The 19,312-nt window shown below is 35.3% G+C and overlaps 2 protein-coding genes across 2 annotated transcripts in view; both read left to right on the forward strand.

Moving 5' to 3' along the window:
- LOC135214009 (angiopoietin-2-like) overlaps window positions 1-9,004 on the forward strand; it is a 131,594-nt gene extending 122,590 nt beyond the window's left edge. Inside the window, exons 5-7 of the mRNA XM_064248106.1 lie at window positions 7,719-7,881; window positions 8,057-8,183; window positions 8,892-9,004. Of these exons, the coding sequence (XP_064104176.1) occupies window positions 7,719-7,881; window positions 8,057-8,080 (187 nt within the window). The 3' untranslated portion in view covers window positions 8,081-8,183; window positions 8,892-9,004. The remainder of the gene's footprint in view (window positions 1-7,718; window positions 7,882-8,056; window positions 8,184-8,891) is intronic.
- Window positions 8,214-12,142, forward strand: LOC135213782 (techylectin-5B-like). Its single transcript, XM_064247910.1, has 3 exons — window positions 8,214-8,263; window positions 8,892-9,004; window positions 11,913-12,142. The coding sequence occupies exons 1-3, from the start codon at window positions 8,214-8,216 to the stop codon at window positions 12,140-12,142; spliced, it is 393 nt and encodes a 130-aa protein (XP_064103980.1).
- The last annotated feature ends 7,170 nt before the right edge of the window (window positions 12,143-19,312 follow it).

Below are 19,312 nucleotides of genomic sequence, written 5' to 3' on the forward strand. Positions count from 1 at the left end.
TTCTCTGTCTCCATAGTTTATTGATTCAAATTTATCAGAGTTAAATACCATCCTATTTACCTCTGCCCAATCATATACTTTATTAAGGTCCCTTGGTAGCGCGTTTCTACTTCATTACAAGTAATTTCTCCTACTTATTCTTGTGTCATCGGTGAAACTACTCACTACCGAGTCCTTAACATTACTGTCTATGTCTGCGATCATGATAACAAACAGTAATGCAGCTAACACCGTACCTTGTGGCACACCGGAAATTACCTTGGCTTCATCCGATTTCTCATCGTTTGCAATAACTATCTGTTTTTTCTGTTGTGTAAAAATTCTTTTAACCATCTTCCTACTTTATCCACTATATTATGTTTTCTAATTTTCTAGCTAATATATTATGGTCTACCTTGTCAAAAGCTTTTGCAAAGTCTACATAAACTACATCTGTTTCATTTCCACTTTTCATATTTTGTATATGTTTTCACGGTGGACTAACAGTTGGGTTTGTGTACTTTTCCGGGTACGAAACCATGTGTCCTATATTAAACAGATTATTTTTTATTAAATGTTTCATATTTTTCTTCATACCCTTTCATACACTTTCATAATATGTGATGTTAGACTCACAGGCCTATAATTACTTGCCTCTAGTCTGATCCACTTTTGAATGTAGGGTAATATATGCTAATTTGTGCTCGTCATAAAATCGTGCTGTATCTACACTTTTGTCTTAATAATATTGCAAGTGGCTTTGCGATAGAATGAAACTACTTTCTTTAACAAAATAGCAGGCACCTCCATCAGTCCTGCAGCAGCTCCATTTTTAATTTCATTAATAGCCTGCACAAATATCAGCTTCATTAATATCTAATGTCAGCTAAATATCACTATTTTCGTCGCTTACTTCTATATCATTATCTTCATATCAATTCTAGGGGTTAATTCCTCTCTTATATCGTTCTGCAATATTGCAAATTTCCTTTTTTTCATTCGTTATCTCCCTTCAATTCTTAGAGGGCCTATTTCTGTTCTTCTTTTATTCATCTTTTTCGCGTATGGAGATAATAGTTTGGGGTTTTGCTTGATATTATCAGGGTTTTTTCTTCCAAGTCCCATTTTTAATTTCTTTTGATTGTATAATCTTTTGTTCTGCATTTTCTATCTTACTTTTAGTTTCTATAACTTTCCATGCATTTTTTTTGTTTTTTTCTTTTGCAAGACCTTTTTTCCACTTTCTGATTTTCTGGAACAAGACCTTTCTGTCTCTTGGCATGCATGGACTGATGTTTACTTTTCTTCTTCGTATATATTTATCCACTATTTTCTCTAATATTTTATATAATATCTCTGTATTTACCCTTATGTCATCACTTACGAAAATGTTATCCCAAGCTTTGTTTAATTCTTCATATTTCTGACCATTTTTTATATTTTTACTGTAGAAGTTGTATTTTCCATATCCTTCCCACTTTTTCATTTCTTGCTTATCTCTGTTTTCACTTGCTTTGGAATGGACTGTTAATTCTATGACCTTATGGTCTGAGAGAGAGAGAGAGAGAGAGAGAGAGACGAGAGAGAGAGAGAGAGAGAGAGAGTATTAGTATTTAGAGAGAGAGAGAGAGAAGTAATAGTATTTAGAGAGAGAGAGAAGTAATAGTATTTAGAGATGGAGAGAGAAGTAATAGTATTTATAAGAGAAAGAGAGAGAGAGAGTGGGGGGGAGAGAGAGAGAGAGAAGTAATAGTATTTAGAGAGAGAAAGAGGGAGAGAGAGAGAAGTAATAGTATTTAGAGAGAGACAGAGAAGTAATAGTATTTAGAGAAAGAGGGAGAGAGAAGTAATAGTATTTAGAGAAAAAGGAGAGCGAGAGAGAAGTAATAGTATTTAGAGAGAGAGAGAGAGAGAGAGAGAGAGAGAGAGAGAGAGAGAGAGAGTAGAATGTAGAGAGAGAGAGAGAGAGAGAGAGAGAGAGAGACAGACAGACAGACAGACAGAGAGGTAATAGTATTTAGAGAGACCTTACCTTACGACCTTACAGTTCGTTCGGGTTGCCCCAGGTCCCTCAGTGTGAGGCGCTCTAATGTCTACCAGAGAGTTGCTAGTACATCTTCCGGTATATTTTGCATCTTCCAATCTTGGATGGTCTGGGATGCAGTTTAGATATTTGTCGAGCTTATTCTTAAACACATCTACGCTCACTCCTGATATATTCCTCAGATGAACTGGCAACGCATTGAATAGACGCTGCATTATCGATGCTGGTGCGTAGGGTGGATTAATGTCCTGTGTGCTTTCCTTATTTTTCCTGGTATAGTTTTGGGGGCACTATTAATCTACCTCTGCTTGCTCTTTCTGATATTTTTAGTTCCATGATATTTTCTGTTATTCCTTCTATCTGTTTCCATGCCTGAATTATCATGTAGCGTTCTCTTCTCCTTTCTAGACTATATAATTTTAAGGATTGTAGTCTTTCCCAGTAGTCTAGGTCCTTAACTTCTTCTATTCTAGCTGTAAAAGACCTTGTACACTCTCTATTTGTGCAATATCCTTTTGATAGTGTGGGTACCATATCATATGCAATATTCAGTGGACTACGAACATATGTTTTATAAAGCATAATCATGTGTTCAGCTTTTCTTGTTTTGAAGTGCCGTAACAACATTCCCATTTTTGCTTTATATTTTGCCAACAGAATGGCTATTTGATCATTGCATAACATGTTCCTATTCATCATCACACCAAGGTCTTTAACTGCTTCCTTATTTGTGATTATCTCATTATTAGGTTCCCTATATGCATATAGCTTTCCTTCTCTGTCTCCATAATTTATTGATTCAAATTTATCAGAGTTAAATACCATCCTATTTACCTCTGCCCAATCATATACTTTGTTAAGGTCTCTTTGTAGAGCGTTCCTATCTTCATCACAAGTAATTTCTCTACTTATTTCTTGTGTCATCAGCGAAAACTACTCACTACCGAATCCTTAACATTACTGTCTATGTCTTCAATCATAATAACAAACAATATTGCAGCTAGCACCGTACCTTGTGGCACACCGGATATTACCTTGGTTTCATCCGATTTCTCATCGTTTGCAATAACTATCTGTTTTTCTGTTGTGTAAAAATTCTTTTAACCATCTTCCTACTTTATCTACGATATTGTGTTTTCTAATTTTCTTTGCTAATATATTATGGTCTACTTTGTCAAAAGCTTTTGCAAAGTCTAGATAAACCACATCTGTTTCATTTCCGCTTTTGCATATTTTTGAATAGTTCTACGGTGGACTAACAGTTGGGTTTGTGTACTTTTTCCGGGTACGAAACCGTGTTGTCCTATATTAAACAAATTATTTTTTATTAAATGTTTCATAATATTTTTCTTCATTACCCTTTCATACACTTTCATAATATGTGATGTTAGACTCACAGGCCTATAATTACTTGCCTCTAGTCTTGACCACTTTTGAAGTAGGGGTGATATATGCTAATTTGTGCTCATCATAAATCTTGCCTGTATCTACACTTCGTCTTAATAATATTGCAAGTGGCTTTGCGATAGAATGAACTACTTTCTTTAACAAAATAGCAGGGACTCCATCCGGCCCTCAGCAGCTCCATTTTTAATTCATTAATTGCCTGCACAATATCAGCTTCATTAATTTCTATGTCAGCTAAATATTCTATTTTCGTCCTTACTTCTATTCATTATCTTCATTATCTATTCTAGGGGTGAATTCTCTCTTATATCGTTCTGCCAGTATGTTGCAAATTTCCTTTTTTTCATTCGTTAATCTCCCTTCAATTCTCAGAGGGCCTATTTCTATTCTTCTTTTATTCATCTTCTTCGCATATGAGTATAATAGTTTGGGGTTTTGCTTGATATTTAATAGGGTTTTTTCTTCCAAGTCCCGTTTTTCATTTTCTTTTGATTGTATAATCTTTTGTTCTGCATTTTCTATCTTACTTTTTAGTTCTATAACTTTCCATGCATTTTTTCTTTTGCAAGACCTTTTTTCCACTTTCTGATTTTCTGGAACAAGATCCTTCTGTCTCTTGGTATGCATGAATGATGTTTACTTTTCTTCTTCGGTATATATTTATCCACTATTTTCTCCAATATTTTATATATATCTCCGTATTTACCCTTATGTCATCACTTACGAAAATGTTATCCCAATCTTTGTTTAATTCTTCATTAATTTCTGACCATTTTATATTTTTACTGTAGAAGTTGTATTTTCCATATCCTTCCTACTTTTCATTTCTTGCTTATCTCTATTTTCACTTGCTTTGGAATGAACTGTTAATTCTATGACATTATGGTCTGAAATACTCGCATTATAAACTATTATTCTTTAACATAATTCCATCTCGTTCACAAATACTAGGTCTAAAGTATTTCCTTTCTTGTTGGCAGGTGATTTATTGTTGAATGTTGTATTCTAGTAGCATATCTAATAGCTTTTCAAATTGCTCTTATCTTCTGCACTACTATTACTCTCCTTTTTTTTATATGTATAAGTACAACCACAATCTCCTATTCGTTTCTTTCCATTCTACGAAAGGAAGTTGAAGTCACCAGATAGGAGAATAGTTCCAGTCCTTGTGATTTCTACATATATCATCCAATTTTTCAATTATTAAGTCAAACTCTTTAGTATTAGGAGGTCTATATATTACTATGTTCATCAATTTTTCAGATTCCAAATTCTACGCTATTAGTTCACATTCTGAGTTACTATATTTCTCATATATTTTTCCTTGTTTTTTGTCTTTCCCATATATTGCGGTTCCCCCCTTGATTCCTATTTTTTCTATCTGATCTATAAGTTTGGAACCCTTTTATTTGATCATCTTCCCAGTCTCTTGGGAATACCAGGTTTCACTTATATTCATTATATCTATTCTTTTCATTTTTGGGTTAGTTCTTCTAAGTACTCTATTTTTCTTTTTGAGTTACTCGTAACTAAACCCTGCGCATTCATCACTATGATGGTTTGCGTGTTTTCTCCTTCATTTAATATTGGTAGTAATAAGGTTACCCATGTCTCTTTCCTGTTCTGGTATGTTGTTCTTTTTTTCATTTCCAGAAATTCTGACATTAAAAAATCCAACTTTTCCATAATATTTGATCTTCCGTCATCATATTATCATTTTGTGTCTGAATCTGCAATTTTCTCCGTTTCTGCAATATCCTCTTGCATAATAAATTCAGTTATTATCTCTTGAGTAGAATTTCGGAGCTGATGCTTGAAATTTTTTGCCTGACACTCTGCATATCTCATTGGTGGTTTGCTTTTCTCTTTTACCTGATATTCTTTGATTTCTCTCTTTATTTGTTTCTTTCTTATTTTGGATTTTATTACTTTGGTTGGTTATTTATTTGATTATGATTCATGGCTACAGGGTGCATATATTTGCATTTTTTGTCGAACTTACATCCTTTTCCTTCTTTTAGGTTTTTACATATTTTTGGATGCAGATCTCTGCAATCATCCCCATAGCCATCTAAGTATGCACATTTACCATATATTCATAGTTTTGACATACCTTAGGATGTTTGTAGTAACATCTTTCTCCAAATCTGCAATTCCCTCTTTTCAAAAGGTTGCAGATTTTGTCTTTCTTGTCTATTTTTTCCTCTTTCCCGTCATTGTGTAGATCTGGGTAGAGCCTCTTCGGGATTTGCGTTTTCTGTTGTCATATCGTAATTTATTTCTTCGTAGGTATGCTGCTTTATTGCCTCATAGTAGTATCAATGAGTATCTCTGCATCCATACTTTTTTATCTTGTTCTTTGTTTTCCTTATTTTTTTTCTGTCATTTCATTTTTGTTTACTTCTCTTCCGTTTTCCTCTTCTTCTTTTTCTTCTTCTTCTTCCTCTTCCTCTTCTTCTTCATCCTCAACTATTTGTACATTCAATCTTGATTTAATAACATGTCTATCCATGATAGACATGTTGAACAAAAAATTCTTGTATCTTTTCTCAAATCTGTATTACCTCAGACACTGTGGATGGGTCGGAATGTTGCATGCAGCACATTTTCTGATTAGGTTTTGTGGATTGACTATGCTATACCAAACCTTACACAGTTTGCATGCTTTTGGCATTCTTTTTCCTAATGCATCAATTAGGATATTCACAGATTCACCTTATTCATTTTCTTTGTCGGAATATGTTGGTTTATGTATATTTTCTTTATGAGTCTCTTGACCACTTGGATTTTATTTGGAACTTCTTCAATTATTTTCAGATGTTTTCATTAGATTTGTTCCAGTTTGAAGGATTATATCCTTCTAATATATCTATGAATGCTTTTGTATCTTTTTGGTTAGTACTGTTGCTGATTTCATAGATGAGAAATGCCAGTTCCCTTCCTGCTACCTCATCGTATTGCGAATCCGCCAAGCAAGCTAAATTACGCCACTCTTCCCGCAGTTGGAACTTACTGCCATCTTGTTCTGATTTCAGTATTACACTGATAAACTAACTTAGAAGACGTTTTATCCTACTATTTTCACACTAATCTTATCACCGATAGTTCACGAAAACATTCTAGATATTTCTCAAATTCTAGTCGTATGTTAAACTTGTGATATCTGTTGATTAATCTGACTTCACGCGGGTACGTCTCACCAAGCAAGATGGCTACTACGAGAGAGAGAGAGAGAGAGAGAGGGAGAGATGAGTAATAGTATTTAGAGAGAGAGAGAGAGAGAGAGGGAGAGATGAGTAATAGTATTTAGAGAGAGAGAGAGAAGTAATAGTATTTAAAGAGAGAGAGAGAGAGAGAAGTAATAGTATTTAGAGTGAGAGAGAGAGAGAGAGAGAGGTATTTTGAGAAGAGAGAGAGAGAGAGAGGAAAGTAATAGTATTTAGAGTGAGAGGAGAGAGAGAGAGAGTAATTTTAGAGAAAGAGAGAGAGAGAGAGGTAATAGTATTTAGAGAAAGAGAGAGAGAGAGAGTGAGAGAGAGAGTATAGTATTTAGAGAGAGAGAGAGAGAGAGAGAGAGAGAGAGAGACAGACGACAGACGACAGAGAGGTAATAGTATTTAGAGAGAGAGAGAGAGAGAGGTAGAGATGAGTAAATAGTATTTAGAGAGAGAGAGAGAGAGAGAGGGAGAGATGATAATAGTATTTAGAGAGAGAGAGAGAAGTAATAGTATTTAAAGAGAGAGAGAGAGAGAAGTAATAGTATTTAGAGTGAGAGAGAGAGAGAGAGAGAGAGAGAGGTAATTTTACAGAAAGAGAGAGAGAGAGAGAGAAGTAATAGTATTTAGAGTGAGAGAGAGAGAGAGAGAGAGGTAATTTTAGAGAAAGAGCGAGAGAGAGAGGTAATAGTATTTAGAGAGAGAGAGAGAGAGAGAGAGAGAGAGAGAGAGAGAGAGAGAGAAGTAATAGTGTTTATACAGGACAAGAATATATAATGATATATTTTTTATTCCTTTGAGTTTTATTTTTAAAATAAAAATAAATTGAATTGAGTGATTGATTTTTTATTTATTTAATAAATTATCTGTGAATAGCATTTATTATGATAGATTTGCATCGACTTTGGATTTAGTAAATAGTAAAGAAATAAATAAATAAAATATATATGTAATCTATTTAGTAACTCATATATTTATTCACAACCAAAGGCGTGCACTTTCTACTAATGAAATGATTATTTATTGCTTAATAATCTATTGATTAAATGACCAACCTATCTATTGATTCCCAGAACACTAGAGACCAAAGACGTGTACTGTGACCCTGAAACGGCGGAAGGAGGTTGGACCGTCTTCCTGAACGCCAACTGCAGCCGGAACCCGTCGACTTCAACGAGTCTTGGGAGAACTTCAAGAACGGATTCGGCAGCGCCGCTGGCGCCGAGTATTGGCTCGGTAGGTAGGGGGGTGGGGGTGGGGGAATTGAGCTCTCTCTCTCTCTCTCTCTCTTGCGAGGTCTGTAACCTGATGAAAGATTCATTTATTTATCCATATTGGAAGCAAAAATATCTCTCTTTCTCTCTCAAAACTGACTGACCCCAAAACTTTTTTTTTTTTTTTTGTCTCACAGGAAATGACGTCATCCACTCGCTGACGTCACAAGGTCCTTCCACATTGCGAGTCGAAGCCGAGAGCTTTGCGGGAGAGAAGCGTTGGGCCGAGTGGAACCTGTTTAACGTGGCCGATGAAGCGAACAAGTGAGTACGACTCTTGGGGAGGGGAAGGTTATGAGTGGCTGGAACACAGAGGCAGTTATAGAGTTCCAGAGTTTGGCAGTGTGAGGATTAAATGATGGTTGAAAGTCAATGTTTATATAAATCAGAGGATTTCTTATTTATATTTCATATGACAGTAAATCCTTGGGTTAACTATTAATATTTTATATTCAAATAAATCCGGGGATTAGCTATTTATATTTGATATTTCAATAAATCCGAGAATATTTAATATTCCAATAAATCCGAGAATTAACAATTTATATTTAATATTCCAATAAATCCGAGAATTAACAATTTGTATTTAATATTCCAATAAATCCGAGAATTAACAATAAATATTTAATATTCCAATAAATCCGAGGATTAACTATTTAGATTACATATTCCAACATATCCTAGGATGAAGATTTATGCTTAACATTCCCATGAATCCAGGGATTACCGATTGACACTTGACATTCGAATAAATCCGGGGATTACTTTTGAACCAGAAAAATCCACCCGCACTTTCTTTATGGTTGGTCTTCCATCTGACAGGTATTACCAGTGTGACCTTGTACGTATACCTGAGTGTGATATCACCTATTGATAAATGCCCTTCTTCCTCTCTGACCTTACAGGTCCCAGGTGACACAATAACGAGGTCACCTGTTGATCATTCTTCTCCCTCTCTCTTTGACCTTACAGGTACCAGGTGACCTTTGACCAGTACCAGGAGACCAGTACCTTGGGAGACAGTCTGTCAAGTAACAATGGGAGTTTCTTCACAACTTTCGACAGGGATAATGACCACCAGGATGGTGAGTTGAGTTTCGAGTTTGTTCAAGTAACAGAAGGTTTGTTGAGTTTTGAGAGAGAGAGAGAGAGAGAGAGAGAGAGAGAGAGAGAGAGAGAGAGAGAGAGAGAGGCCGGGGTTGCGTTTGCCATAGAAGTAGCAGTTTCACCTCCAGAGCGAGATTGAGAGAGAGATTACAGATGTAATTACGTCTCCTGCCAAGAAAGAGAGAGAGCTTACCTTACAGACCTTACATCTTGTTCGGGTTGCCCAAGGTCCCTCAGTATGAGGCACCTCTAATGTCTACCAGAGAGTTGCTAGTACATCTTCCGGTATATTTTGCATCTTCCAATCTTGGATGGTCTGGGATGCGTTTAAAGTAAAATTTGTCGAGCTTATTCTTAAAACACATCTACGCTCACTCCTGATATATTCCTCAGATGAGCTGGCAACGCATTGAATAGACGCTGCATTATCGATGCTGGTGCGTAGTGGATTAATGTCCTGTGTGCTTTCCTTATTTTTCCTGGTATAGTTTTGGGGCACTATTAATCTACCTCTGCTTGCTCTTTCGATATTTTTAGCTCCATGATGTTTTCAGCTATTCCTTCTATCTGTTTCCATGCCTGAATTATCATGTAGCGTTCTCTTTCTTTCTAGATATATAATTTTAAGGATTGTAGTCTTTCCCAGTAGTCAAGGTCCTTAACTTCTTCTATTCTAGCTGTAAAGGACCTTTGTACACTCTCTATTTGTGCAATATCCTTTTGATAGTGTGGGTACCATATCATAATGCAATATTCAAGTGGACTACGAACATATGTTTTATAAAGCATAATCATGTGTTCAGCTTTTCTTGTTTTGAAATGCTGTAACAACATTCCCATTTTTGCTTTACATTTTGCCAACAGAATTGCTATTTGATCGTTGCATAACATGTTCCTATTCATCATCACACCAAGGTCTTTAACTGCTTCCTTATTTGTGATTGTCTCATTATTAGGTCCCCTATATGCATATAGCTTTCCTTCTCTGTCTCCATAGTTTATTGATTCAAATTTATCAGAGTTAAATACCATCCTATTTACCTCTGCCCAATCATATACTTTGTTAAGGTCTCTTTGTAGCGCGTTCCTATCTTCATCACAAGTAATTTCTCTACTTATTCTTGTGTCATCGGCGAAACTACTCACTACCGAGTCCTTAACATTACTGTCTATGTCTGCGATCATAATAACAAACAGTAATGCAGCTAACACCATACCTTGTGGCACACCGGAAATTACCTTAGCTTCATCCGATTTCTCATCGTTTGCAATAACTATCTGTTTTCTGTTGTGTAAAAATTTTTTTAACCATCTTCCTACTTTATCCACTATATTATGTTTTCTAATTTTCTTCGCTAATATATTATGGTCTACCTTGTCAAAAGCTTTTGCAAAGTCTAGATAAACCACATCTGTTTCATTTCCGCTTTTCATATTTTTGTATATGTTTTCACGGTGGACTAACAGTTGGGTTTGTGTACTTTTTCCGGGTATGAAACCATGTTGTCCTATATTAAACAGATTATTTTTATTAAATGTTTCATAATATTTTTCTTCATTACCCTTTCATACACTTTCATAATATGTGATGTTAGACTCGCAGGCCTATAATTACTTGCCTCTAGTCTTGATCCACTTTTGAATGTAGGGGTAATATATGCTAATTTGTGCTCATCATAAATCGTGCCTGTATCTACACTTTGTCTTAATAATATTGCAAGTGGCTTTGCGATAGAATGAACTACTTTCCTTAACAAAATAGCAGGAACTCCATCAGGCCCTACTGCAGCTCCATTTTTAATTTCATTAATAGCCTGCACAATATCAGCTTCATTAATATCTATGTCAGCTAAATATTCACTATTTTCGTCCCTTACTTCTATATCATTATCTTCATTATCTATTCTAGGGGTGAATTCTCTCTTATATCGTTCTGCCAATATGTTGCAAATTTCCTTTTTTTCATTCATTAATCTCCCTTCAATTCTTAGAGGGCCTATTTCTATTCTTCTTTTATTCATCTTTTTCGCGTATGAATATAATAGTTTGGGGTTTTGCTTGATATTTATTAGGGTTTTTTCTTCCAAGTCCCGTTTTTCATTTTCTTTTGATTGTATAATCTTTTGTTCTGCATTTTCTATCTTACTTTTTAGTTCTATAACTTTCCATGCATTTTTTTTTGTTTTTTCTTTTGCAAGACCTTTTTCCACTTTCTGATTTTCTGGAACAAGATCCTTCTATTTCTTGGTATGCATGACTGATGTTTTTACTTTTCTTCTTCGGTATATTTACTATTTTCTCTAATATTTTATATAATATCTCCGTATTTACCCCTATGTCATCACTTACGAAAATGTTATCCCAATCTTTGTTTAATTCTTCATTTATTTCTGACCATTTTATATTTTTACTGTAGAAGTTGTATTTTCCATATCCTTCCCACTTTTTCATATCTTGCTTATCTCTGTTTTCACTTGCTTTGGAATGGACTGTTAATTCTAAGACATTATGGTCTGAAATACTCGCAGTATAAACTATTATTTCTTTAACATAATTCATCTCGTTCACAAATACTAGGTCTAAAGTATTTTCCCTTCTTGTTGGCAGGTGATTTATTTGTTGAATGTTGTATTCTAGTAGCATATGTAATAGCTTTTCGAATTGCCTCTTATCTTCTGCACTACCCTTTTATTTGAAACCCTTTTATTTGATCATCATTCCCAGTCTCTTGGGAGAGAGAGAGAGAGAGAGAGAATGGTTTTAAAAGTAACAACTTCAACTCTCAAGTGAGAGAGAGAGAGAGAGAGAGAGAGAGGAGAGAGAGAGAACCCCTAAAGTTCCAAACTGCCTTCATTAAAACCGCGCCCCCAACCGTTCCTCCGTCAGAGCTGAACTGTGCCCTGGGTTCGAAGCACTCCCTGTGGGGCAAGGGCGGCTGGTGGTACTTCGCCTGCGGATCTGCGCGTCCCACCGCGCCCCTGAAGCACACCGACTACTGGAACTCCGCCTGCTGGCTGACCTTTGACAAGGAAGGGTCGCAGGTCACCAGTCTGAAGAGCCTCTCCATGAAATTCAGGCGTCACAGTTATCAGCAGATGTCCTCTGTGGCCAACTGATTATTATTGCTATTATTATTACAATTATTATTATTATAATAGTTACTATTATAATTCAGGAGTTGGACCCCTATCCATTTAGAACAAGCCTACAGTGTTCATTGGTGACTTAAAATTCATTATTATTATTATTATTATTATTTTATTCAGCAGATAATACCCTGTTTTTTGGGACAAGCCTATAGAGGTCACTAGTGACTTAAAATTTATTATATTATTATTATTATTATTATTATTATTATTATTATTATTATTATTATTATTATTATTATTATTATTATTATTATTATTCAGGAGATAAATTCCTATTCGTTTGGGAAAAGCATATAGAGGGGCCACTGACTTGATATTCGAGCTTACAAAGATTATGGTATTAATTTGAAATAGGTCACAGAGTATGATAAGAAAAAAATAAAAGGTAAATTGATAAATGGATTATTATTCTCGAGATATTCATAAGATTATAGAATTGCGGAATAGTAGATATTTCACTCAAAATTGAAGGTCGTGATATATTGACGAAAAGGAGATAAATTTGACAAGTTATTACGGTTTATATACGATTTATATTGCAGGTAAATTTACCTACTTTATAAATCACATGAAAATTTCAGAACTTTATTTAAAAGAAATTTAGACTGAAGATAAGATATGTTTTATCATTTCCCGTTAATCACATAAAAAGGTTTTATCAAGCCATTTTTTTTATAGCTAATGTCTATAGTTGTGTTATAGAACTTATAGCATTTATACCGGAGGCGTTGCAGAGTTCTTGTGATGTAACGCTATCAGTCAATCTGCACATGTTTCTGAATGGGTTGCCATAATATAAGGATTTGTGTGACTAAACGGTTCCAAGCAGTCACACTGATCCATTTTGCCTTGTGACTATAATAAGACATGTCTATATACAGATTTCCTATAGTGTCATGAATCTTCTACTCTCTTCAGTACTTATAAACCTGTAATAAAACAATATGATCACCATTTATATGATTTGTACCCTTATTTTCATACCCAAGTTTCTTAGTCGTTCACCAACTCTTCAGGATATGAAATTAGTCTCATAACCATCAAGATTCACAATTCCGCGACAACTACGTCATCGACAGTTGTTTCATTGAGTAGAAATAACATTCAAACTAGCACGAAATGATTTACAGTTTTCCGGTATTCCTCAAAACAATCAACGCTATAGTAGATTCACATCAACTTACGACACTCCTGATTGGCTGTTGATATTCTCAGTCTCTCGAGAGAGTTCACATGGGAAAGATCTATCTTCCACCTCTCCTGAAAGACGTATACCTCAGGAGAGGTGGAACTCTCTCGAGAGACTGAGTTTCCAGCCCTGTGATTGGCTTATCAACAGCCAATCAGGAGCGTCGTAAGGGATTGGCCTAGACATTAAATGCATGGTTGATGTGAATCGACTATAGTTACTACTACAAACGATAGCCCTTAATACCTACGTAGTCTGTAAGACCCTACTGTTGTTCACATTGGGCAAACTGGCAGTTAAGATGTGGTTTTTGTTTCTCGGTAAACCTTCCAGGTTGGTGCATAGGTTTTCGTTTAGTTAGGCTTGTTCAGTGGTTGTTGCAACCGCTCAGACAACTCTCCACTTCTCTGGTGTCTCTCAAAAGACTGGTGTAAGTATATAGTGCTGATTAGGCCTATGCTTTTTGGGAGTCAGTAAGCTAGAAGTAGGTATAACGCAACCGTGATGTTCCCTTAGATATATCTCAATCGTAATAGAACTCTACATATATATACATATATATATATATATATATATATATATATATATATATATATATATAGAGAGAGAGAGAGAGAGAGAGAGAGAGAGAGAGAGAGAGAGAGATATTGTGCTGGACGGGGACTTGGCGTGAAGAGATAACTCTCTCTCTCTCTCTCTCTCTGATATATATATATATATATATATATATATATATATTATATATATATATCTATATATATATATATATATATATCCTCTTACTCCTGGACAGATATCGTAGAGAGAAAGAGAGAGATAGATACACACACTGCAGCCGGTATTTAAAAGTCATTCAATTGCCAGGTACGATAGCCATCGACCGTAAAAGTGATTTAGAATTGAAATGCCCAAACTACTAGTGTGGCAGAGGCGAGAAAGATGACATTCAGGCCGGACGATATAAATATATTCTCATATATTTCTCTCGTTTAACTGAAGGGCGAGAGATGTGGTAGATGTATTTGTATACAAAAAGACTTAAGACTTAAATTCCTCCAAATCAGTCAGAACCGGTCATAATGAAACCCCTGCATGACGAGCAGTTTCCCGTAGGGGGGTTAGTGCCGTCAGTGCACCTCATTCGGTGCAATGTAGGCATTACTTAAGATTCCTTGCAGCGTCCCTTCGGCCCCTAGCTGCAACTGTTTTCATTGCTTTTACTGTACCTCCGTTCATATATTCTCTTCCTTCAATCTTACTTTCCTTAACCCTCTCCTAACAATTGTTTCATAGTGCAACTGCTTTGAGGTTTTCCTCCTGTTACACCTTTCAGACCTTTTACTGTCAATTTCCGTTTCAGCGCTGAATGGCCTTAGTTGCCCCAGTGCTTGGCATTATGCAAAAAAATCTATATAAATAAAAATGAAAATGACGAGCAGTTACTCGCTAAGACGATCAAGTTGATTGTTTGGTTGTGTTTTCTGTAGTTGGCTTTAAAAAAACAAAATGGTAAGTTTGACTGTCGAACAAATTCAATTAGATTTTCTCGGTACAATTGCACTAGACACCAACTTTTTTTCTTTATTATGCGAAAATGATTACAACATTCAGCATTACTTACATTTTGGCAAAGTGCAATTAAATTTTAATATCAATTCAAATACAAAGTCAAAATTTATTTGATCAAGCCCAGATTCGCTTTTCAAAATTAACATTTTCCAGATAATTAACTGTTACACATCTCTACACATAAGAGACCTGAGCTACAGAAAATTTTACAATAAATTTACAACATCGGTATTTTTTCTTTTTTTTTACAATTACAATACAAATATTCAACAGACACTTAACTAAAAGGTAAGTAATTTAAAACTCATACTCCAAATACCGTTTCGTGAAATTTTTTGACAAACTTCCTTTGTACACCGTATTTATATTAGACACCAACTGAATGTTTTCCAAATGCTTGGTATACAGGTATTACTGGGCGAGCGACTGATGGCACAATAGTTTTCTTTTACAGAAAACGAAAAAATAAGAAAACGCAATTAAATTAGCTGGATTAAAGTCTAGAGTGAATTCTTGAATTAATCAAATCCAATTACAAGTCCAAAGTGAATTCTTGAGCGCCAACGATACTCAAATTCAATTAAATACATAACAACTCGTTAAATACACTCATTCCGCCGGTGAGTGAGGTAACTTGGTAAGTACAAGTCTGTCTCCTTATAAGTGCGGTGAAGTGCGGACGATACGTAAAACGTGCTACGTGCGGTTGTGGACCTTAGGATTCTTTGCAGCCAACAGACATAAACGTTATATTGGGTAAGCTTTAGTTACACGTTCCAGGTTAGTGGTACGGGTATCGAGGCTCTCTCTCTCTCTCTCTCTCTCTCTCTCTCTCTCTCTCAGTGCAAAGTGTATGCGGAAAGTGTGAGTGAATTCAGAGATAAAAGGGTCGCTGTTGCTATTAAAAATAAATACATTTTAGCTCACTGAAAAGTATCACGAAAGTTTGGAACGTATGTGTGTATGTATGTGTATGTACGCGTTTGTCCGTTAGTGTCCAAAATAAAAACATTACCCTTTTAAAGACGACAAGTATCTAGAACGATTAAAAACGGCTTTCATAGAGAGTAGAGAGAGAAGCGAGCAGCCTGTAAATTAGGCTAATATCACCCACAAAGCTCAAAGCAATTTCCATTTAATGAAAATCTCTATCCTACACGCCAGCAGTTCGTATGTATTTCAATTCTGAATCGCTTTTACACATGATAGACATATTTTAACTGGCAATTAAATGAGAGAAAATCTCTCTCTCTCTCCTTTTTTTTTTTTTTGGTAATGAAAAGAGTCCGTTTCGAAATACTACGGCAAACTGGTCGAATTAAAGCATCGTATTTCCGTGTTAAGCGCGACAGGAATGTAATGGCTTGTGGTTGGGACGGTTTCCAAAAAAAGATGTCACATACATGTTCCAATCAGGTTGACAGCAAGTCGGCAACTTAGCCCATACATGTTACCAACAGGTTGAAAACGAGTAGACAACTTATGCGTGTCACAATCAGGTTTAAAACAAGTCGACAACTTGTACATGTCACAAACAGGTTGAAAACAATTCGACAACTTATCACATACACCACAAACAGGTTAAAACAAGTTAAAACTTGCAACACTTAAAAACTTGGAAAATTTCAAGCACTTATCACATCATATCCCATAGGTTGAAAATCCGGCAACTTATATCATCTCTCCCAATCAGGTTGGAAAATATGTTCAGCAACTTATCATTACATATCCCAATCGGTTGAAAATATGCGGCAATTATATCATACAATCTCCCAACAGGTTGAAAATATGTTGACTAACTTATCCTCATACATGTCCCAATCAGGTTGAGAGTTTGACAACTTGTACTCATACATGTCATCAGGTGAAAATTACTTGACAACTGTTCAAAATGTTACTAAGTGTTTGACAACGCTCGACAACTTAATCACATACACGTTCAAACAGGTTGAAAAACAGTCGATAATTTATCAAATACATGTCACAAACAGGTTTGAAATTAAGTCAATGAAATGTAGGATGCAAACAAATCTTCTTCAAATGATGAAATATATATATATATTATATATATATATATATATATATATATATATATATATAAGGTTGCAAATAGTTAGCATACTCGAAATATATATAAACAAACCATGACTCCCAAATAAAGATCCCAAGAAGCATAAAGTAAAGACTTAATTGAAAGTTAGCACTAGAAAAAAAAAAAACATTTCTCTTCCCTCTCGTAATCTTTGCTGCCTGGAATTCCAGTCGCTTGCCTTCTCTGCTGGAAGGACTGGAAGGAAATGTTGAAATAGTTATTGGTGGGTCTTTAAAATCTCGACGACTTTCGCTGCATATGGGGAGAAAGGTGCTTTCCCGAGCAATTAAGGAAGTCCTTTCTCTTCATTCTTGCCAGACTTTCACTCTCTCGCGAAATACTGACCTCTAAATGTAGGGATCTGTAGTATTTTTATAGACAGAAGGCAGAGTTTTAGTTGATATGAATTCATATAATTGTTCCAGGTGAATTTCATAGCTTTTGCAAATGAATTTTTGCAACACAGGATGAATTTACCATCTCGAAAAGCGTCCTCCACTAGGTGCACTGTAGGCATTATCAAGCAAATACAAAATGCACCTGCCCATAAAACATTTAGCCGCGTCCTATGAAATTCAGCCATGGTTCGCTGGTGGCCTATTCTGTTGGCATCAACAGCGCTGCTAGAAGTACAATTATTGCAGCTAACGTTTTTTGCCTTCTTAAATCAATAAAACTATTGAAGCTAGAAGTGTGCAATTTGGTATGTTTGATGATTGGAGGGTGGATGATCAACGTACCAATTTGCAGCCCTCTAGCCTCAGTAGTTTTTAAGATCTGAGGGCAGACAAAACTTCAAAATCTGAGGGCAGACGGACATACAAAGCCATCACAATAGTTCTCACTTACAGAAAACTAAAAGTGTTTGGCATAACCCTGAAGAACACTAATTTGCCCAAATGGCTTCACATTCGGGCATATGTCAGCACCTTATTGCGACAGAATTCTCTTATGTCACCAATCGCTATACCTCTGCAACTTACCTAGACAACAAACAAAGGCAAAAACCATCAAACAAAGCCAAACAAAACCTCCGCAAACACCTGTCAAACGCACTAACCATTATCCCGTAGCCCGCTTTAATAACATTATATGATAGGGAGGGGGGTTTAACATTATCAGGAGACAATTATCAGGATCATTAGTCATTGTGGGGGTAGGGACACGTCACATGTAAATAATTACAGTATGACAGCTCCCGGGTATCCTAATTACTCTTTGTTTTTGCTCCCTCCGGGGTAAAAAAAAATTATTAACGGGTATTATGTTAATAATACAGTAATGAGGTTCACGTGGATATGTAATGAGGCGATGAATGGGTGGGTGTTGATCGGCTTGTGAGTTTGTAAGTTGGTGTCAGGATTATCATTATTATTATTATTATTATTATTATTATTATTATTATTATTATATTATTATTATTATTATTATTATGTAGGCTATTCGTTGCAACAAATATTTTAAATAATAATATTATTATTATTATTTAAAATATTATAATTATTATTATTATTATTAGTGATGTGATAATTCATGTATTATATATATATATATATATATATATATATATATAATAATATATATGTGTGTGGTGTGTGTGTGTATATATATATATATATATATATATATATATGTGTGTGTGTGTGTGTGTGTGTGTGTGTGTGTGTGCTCAGTCGTAATTTCTTTAAAAGAAACACATAAATTTCCCATTTTACATAGTGCATCACTCTTACAATAAGACATATTAATTCTCTTAAAACAGAACGGGTATATTTTTCACTATTCATCTATCTAATTTCGTAGCGCAAAGTCTACTTTTTTAGAATTGTAGATATTTCGTACAGCACCTACGAATTCGTATGCAGCTTACGACGATGTATTGATGAAAAAATCCTCATTCTGTTCCGTTTATTCAGTGAAGACCGCCATTTACAGAATACCGAGCTCTTTAAGAGGAGAGTATAGTATATTCTATAGAAGACCCTTATTTACTTTAAAAGGATATTTCACACGTTTGAAAGGGATTTTTAAGTTTATATTAATATTTATTTTATGCGTCTCGCTGAGAAGGATTTTCAATGTTATAAAATATTTAATTTATATTTTATGTCCTCCTTTCCCGCAAATGTAACGCCTAGGAGAGGGTATGACCTGAGCTGTAATGCCACAATTTTTGCTCCTAGAAGGTTGACAGAAGTGCCAACACACACACACACAATACTTTGGGGGAGATCATTTAATTTACGAGAGCTTGTCCCCACTGATAAATGACAGTGCAAACTCTTAA

Source organism: Macrobrachium nipponense, chromosome 43, assembly GCF_015104395.2.
Source record: "Macrobrachium nipponense isolate FS-2020 chromosome 43, ASM1510439v2, whole genome shotgun sequence".
Lineage (NCBI taxonomy): Eukaryota > Metazoa > Arthropoda > Malacostraca > Decapoda > Palaemonidae > Macrobrachium > Macrobrachium nipponense.

Bases quoted from the DNA above. Each gene is read 5' to 3' on its own strand.
- LOC135213782 (XM_064247910.1), top strand. From the start codon at position 8,214: ATGAGTGGCTGGAACACAGAGGCAGTTATAGAGTTCCAGAGTTTGGCA. The intron at 8,264-8,891 runs GTGAGGATTAAA...TTGACCTTACAG, and splicing joins GAGTTCCAGAGTTTGGCAGT to GTACCAGGTGACCTTTGACC. The intron at 9,005-11,912 runs GTGAGTTGAGTT...TTCCTCCGTCAG, and splicing joins GGATAATGACCACCAGGATG to AGCTGAACTGTGCCCTGGGT.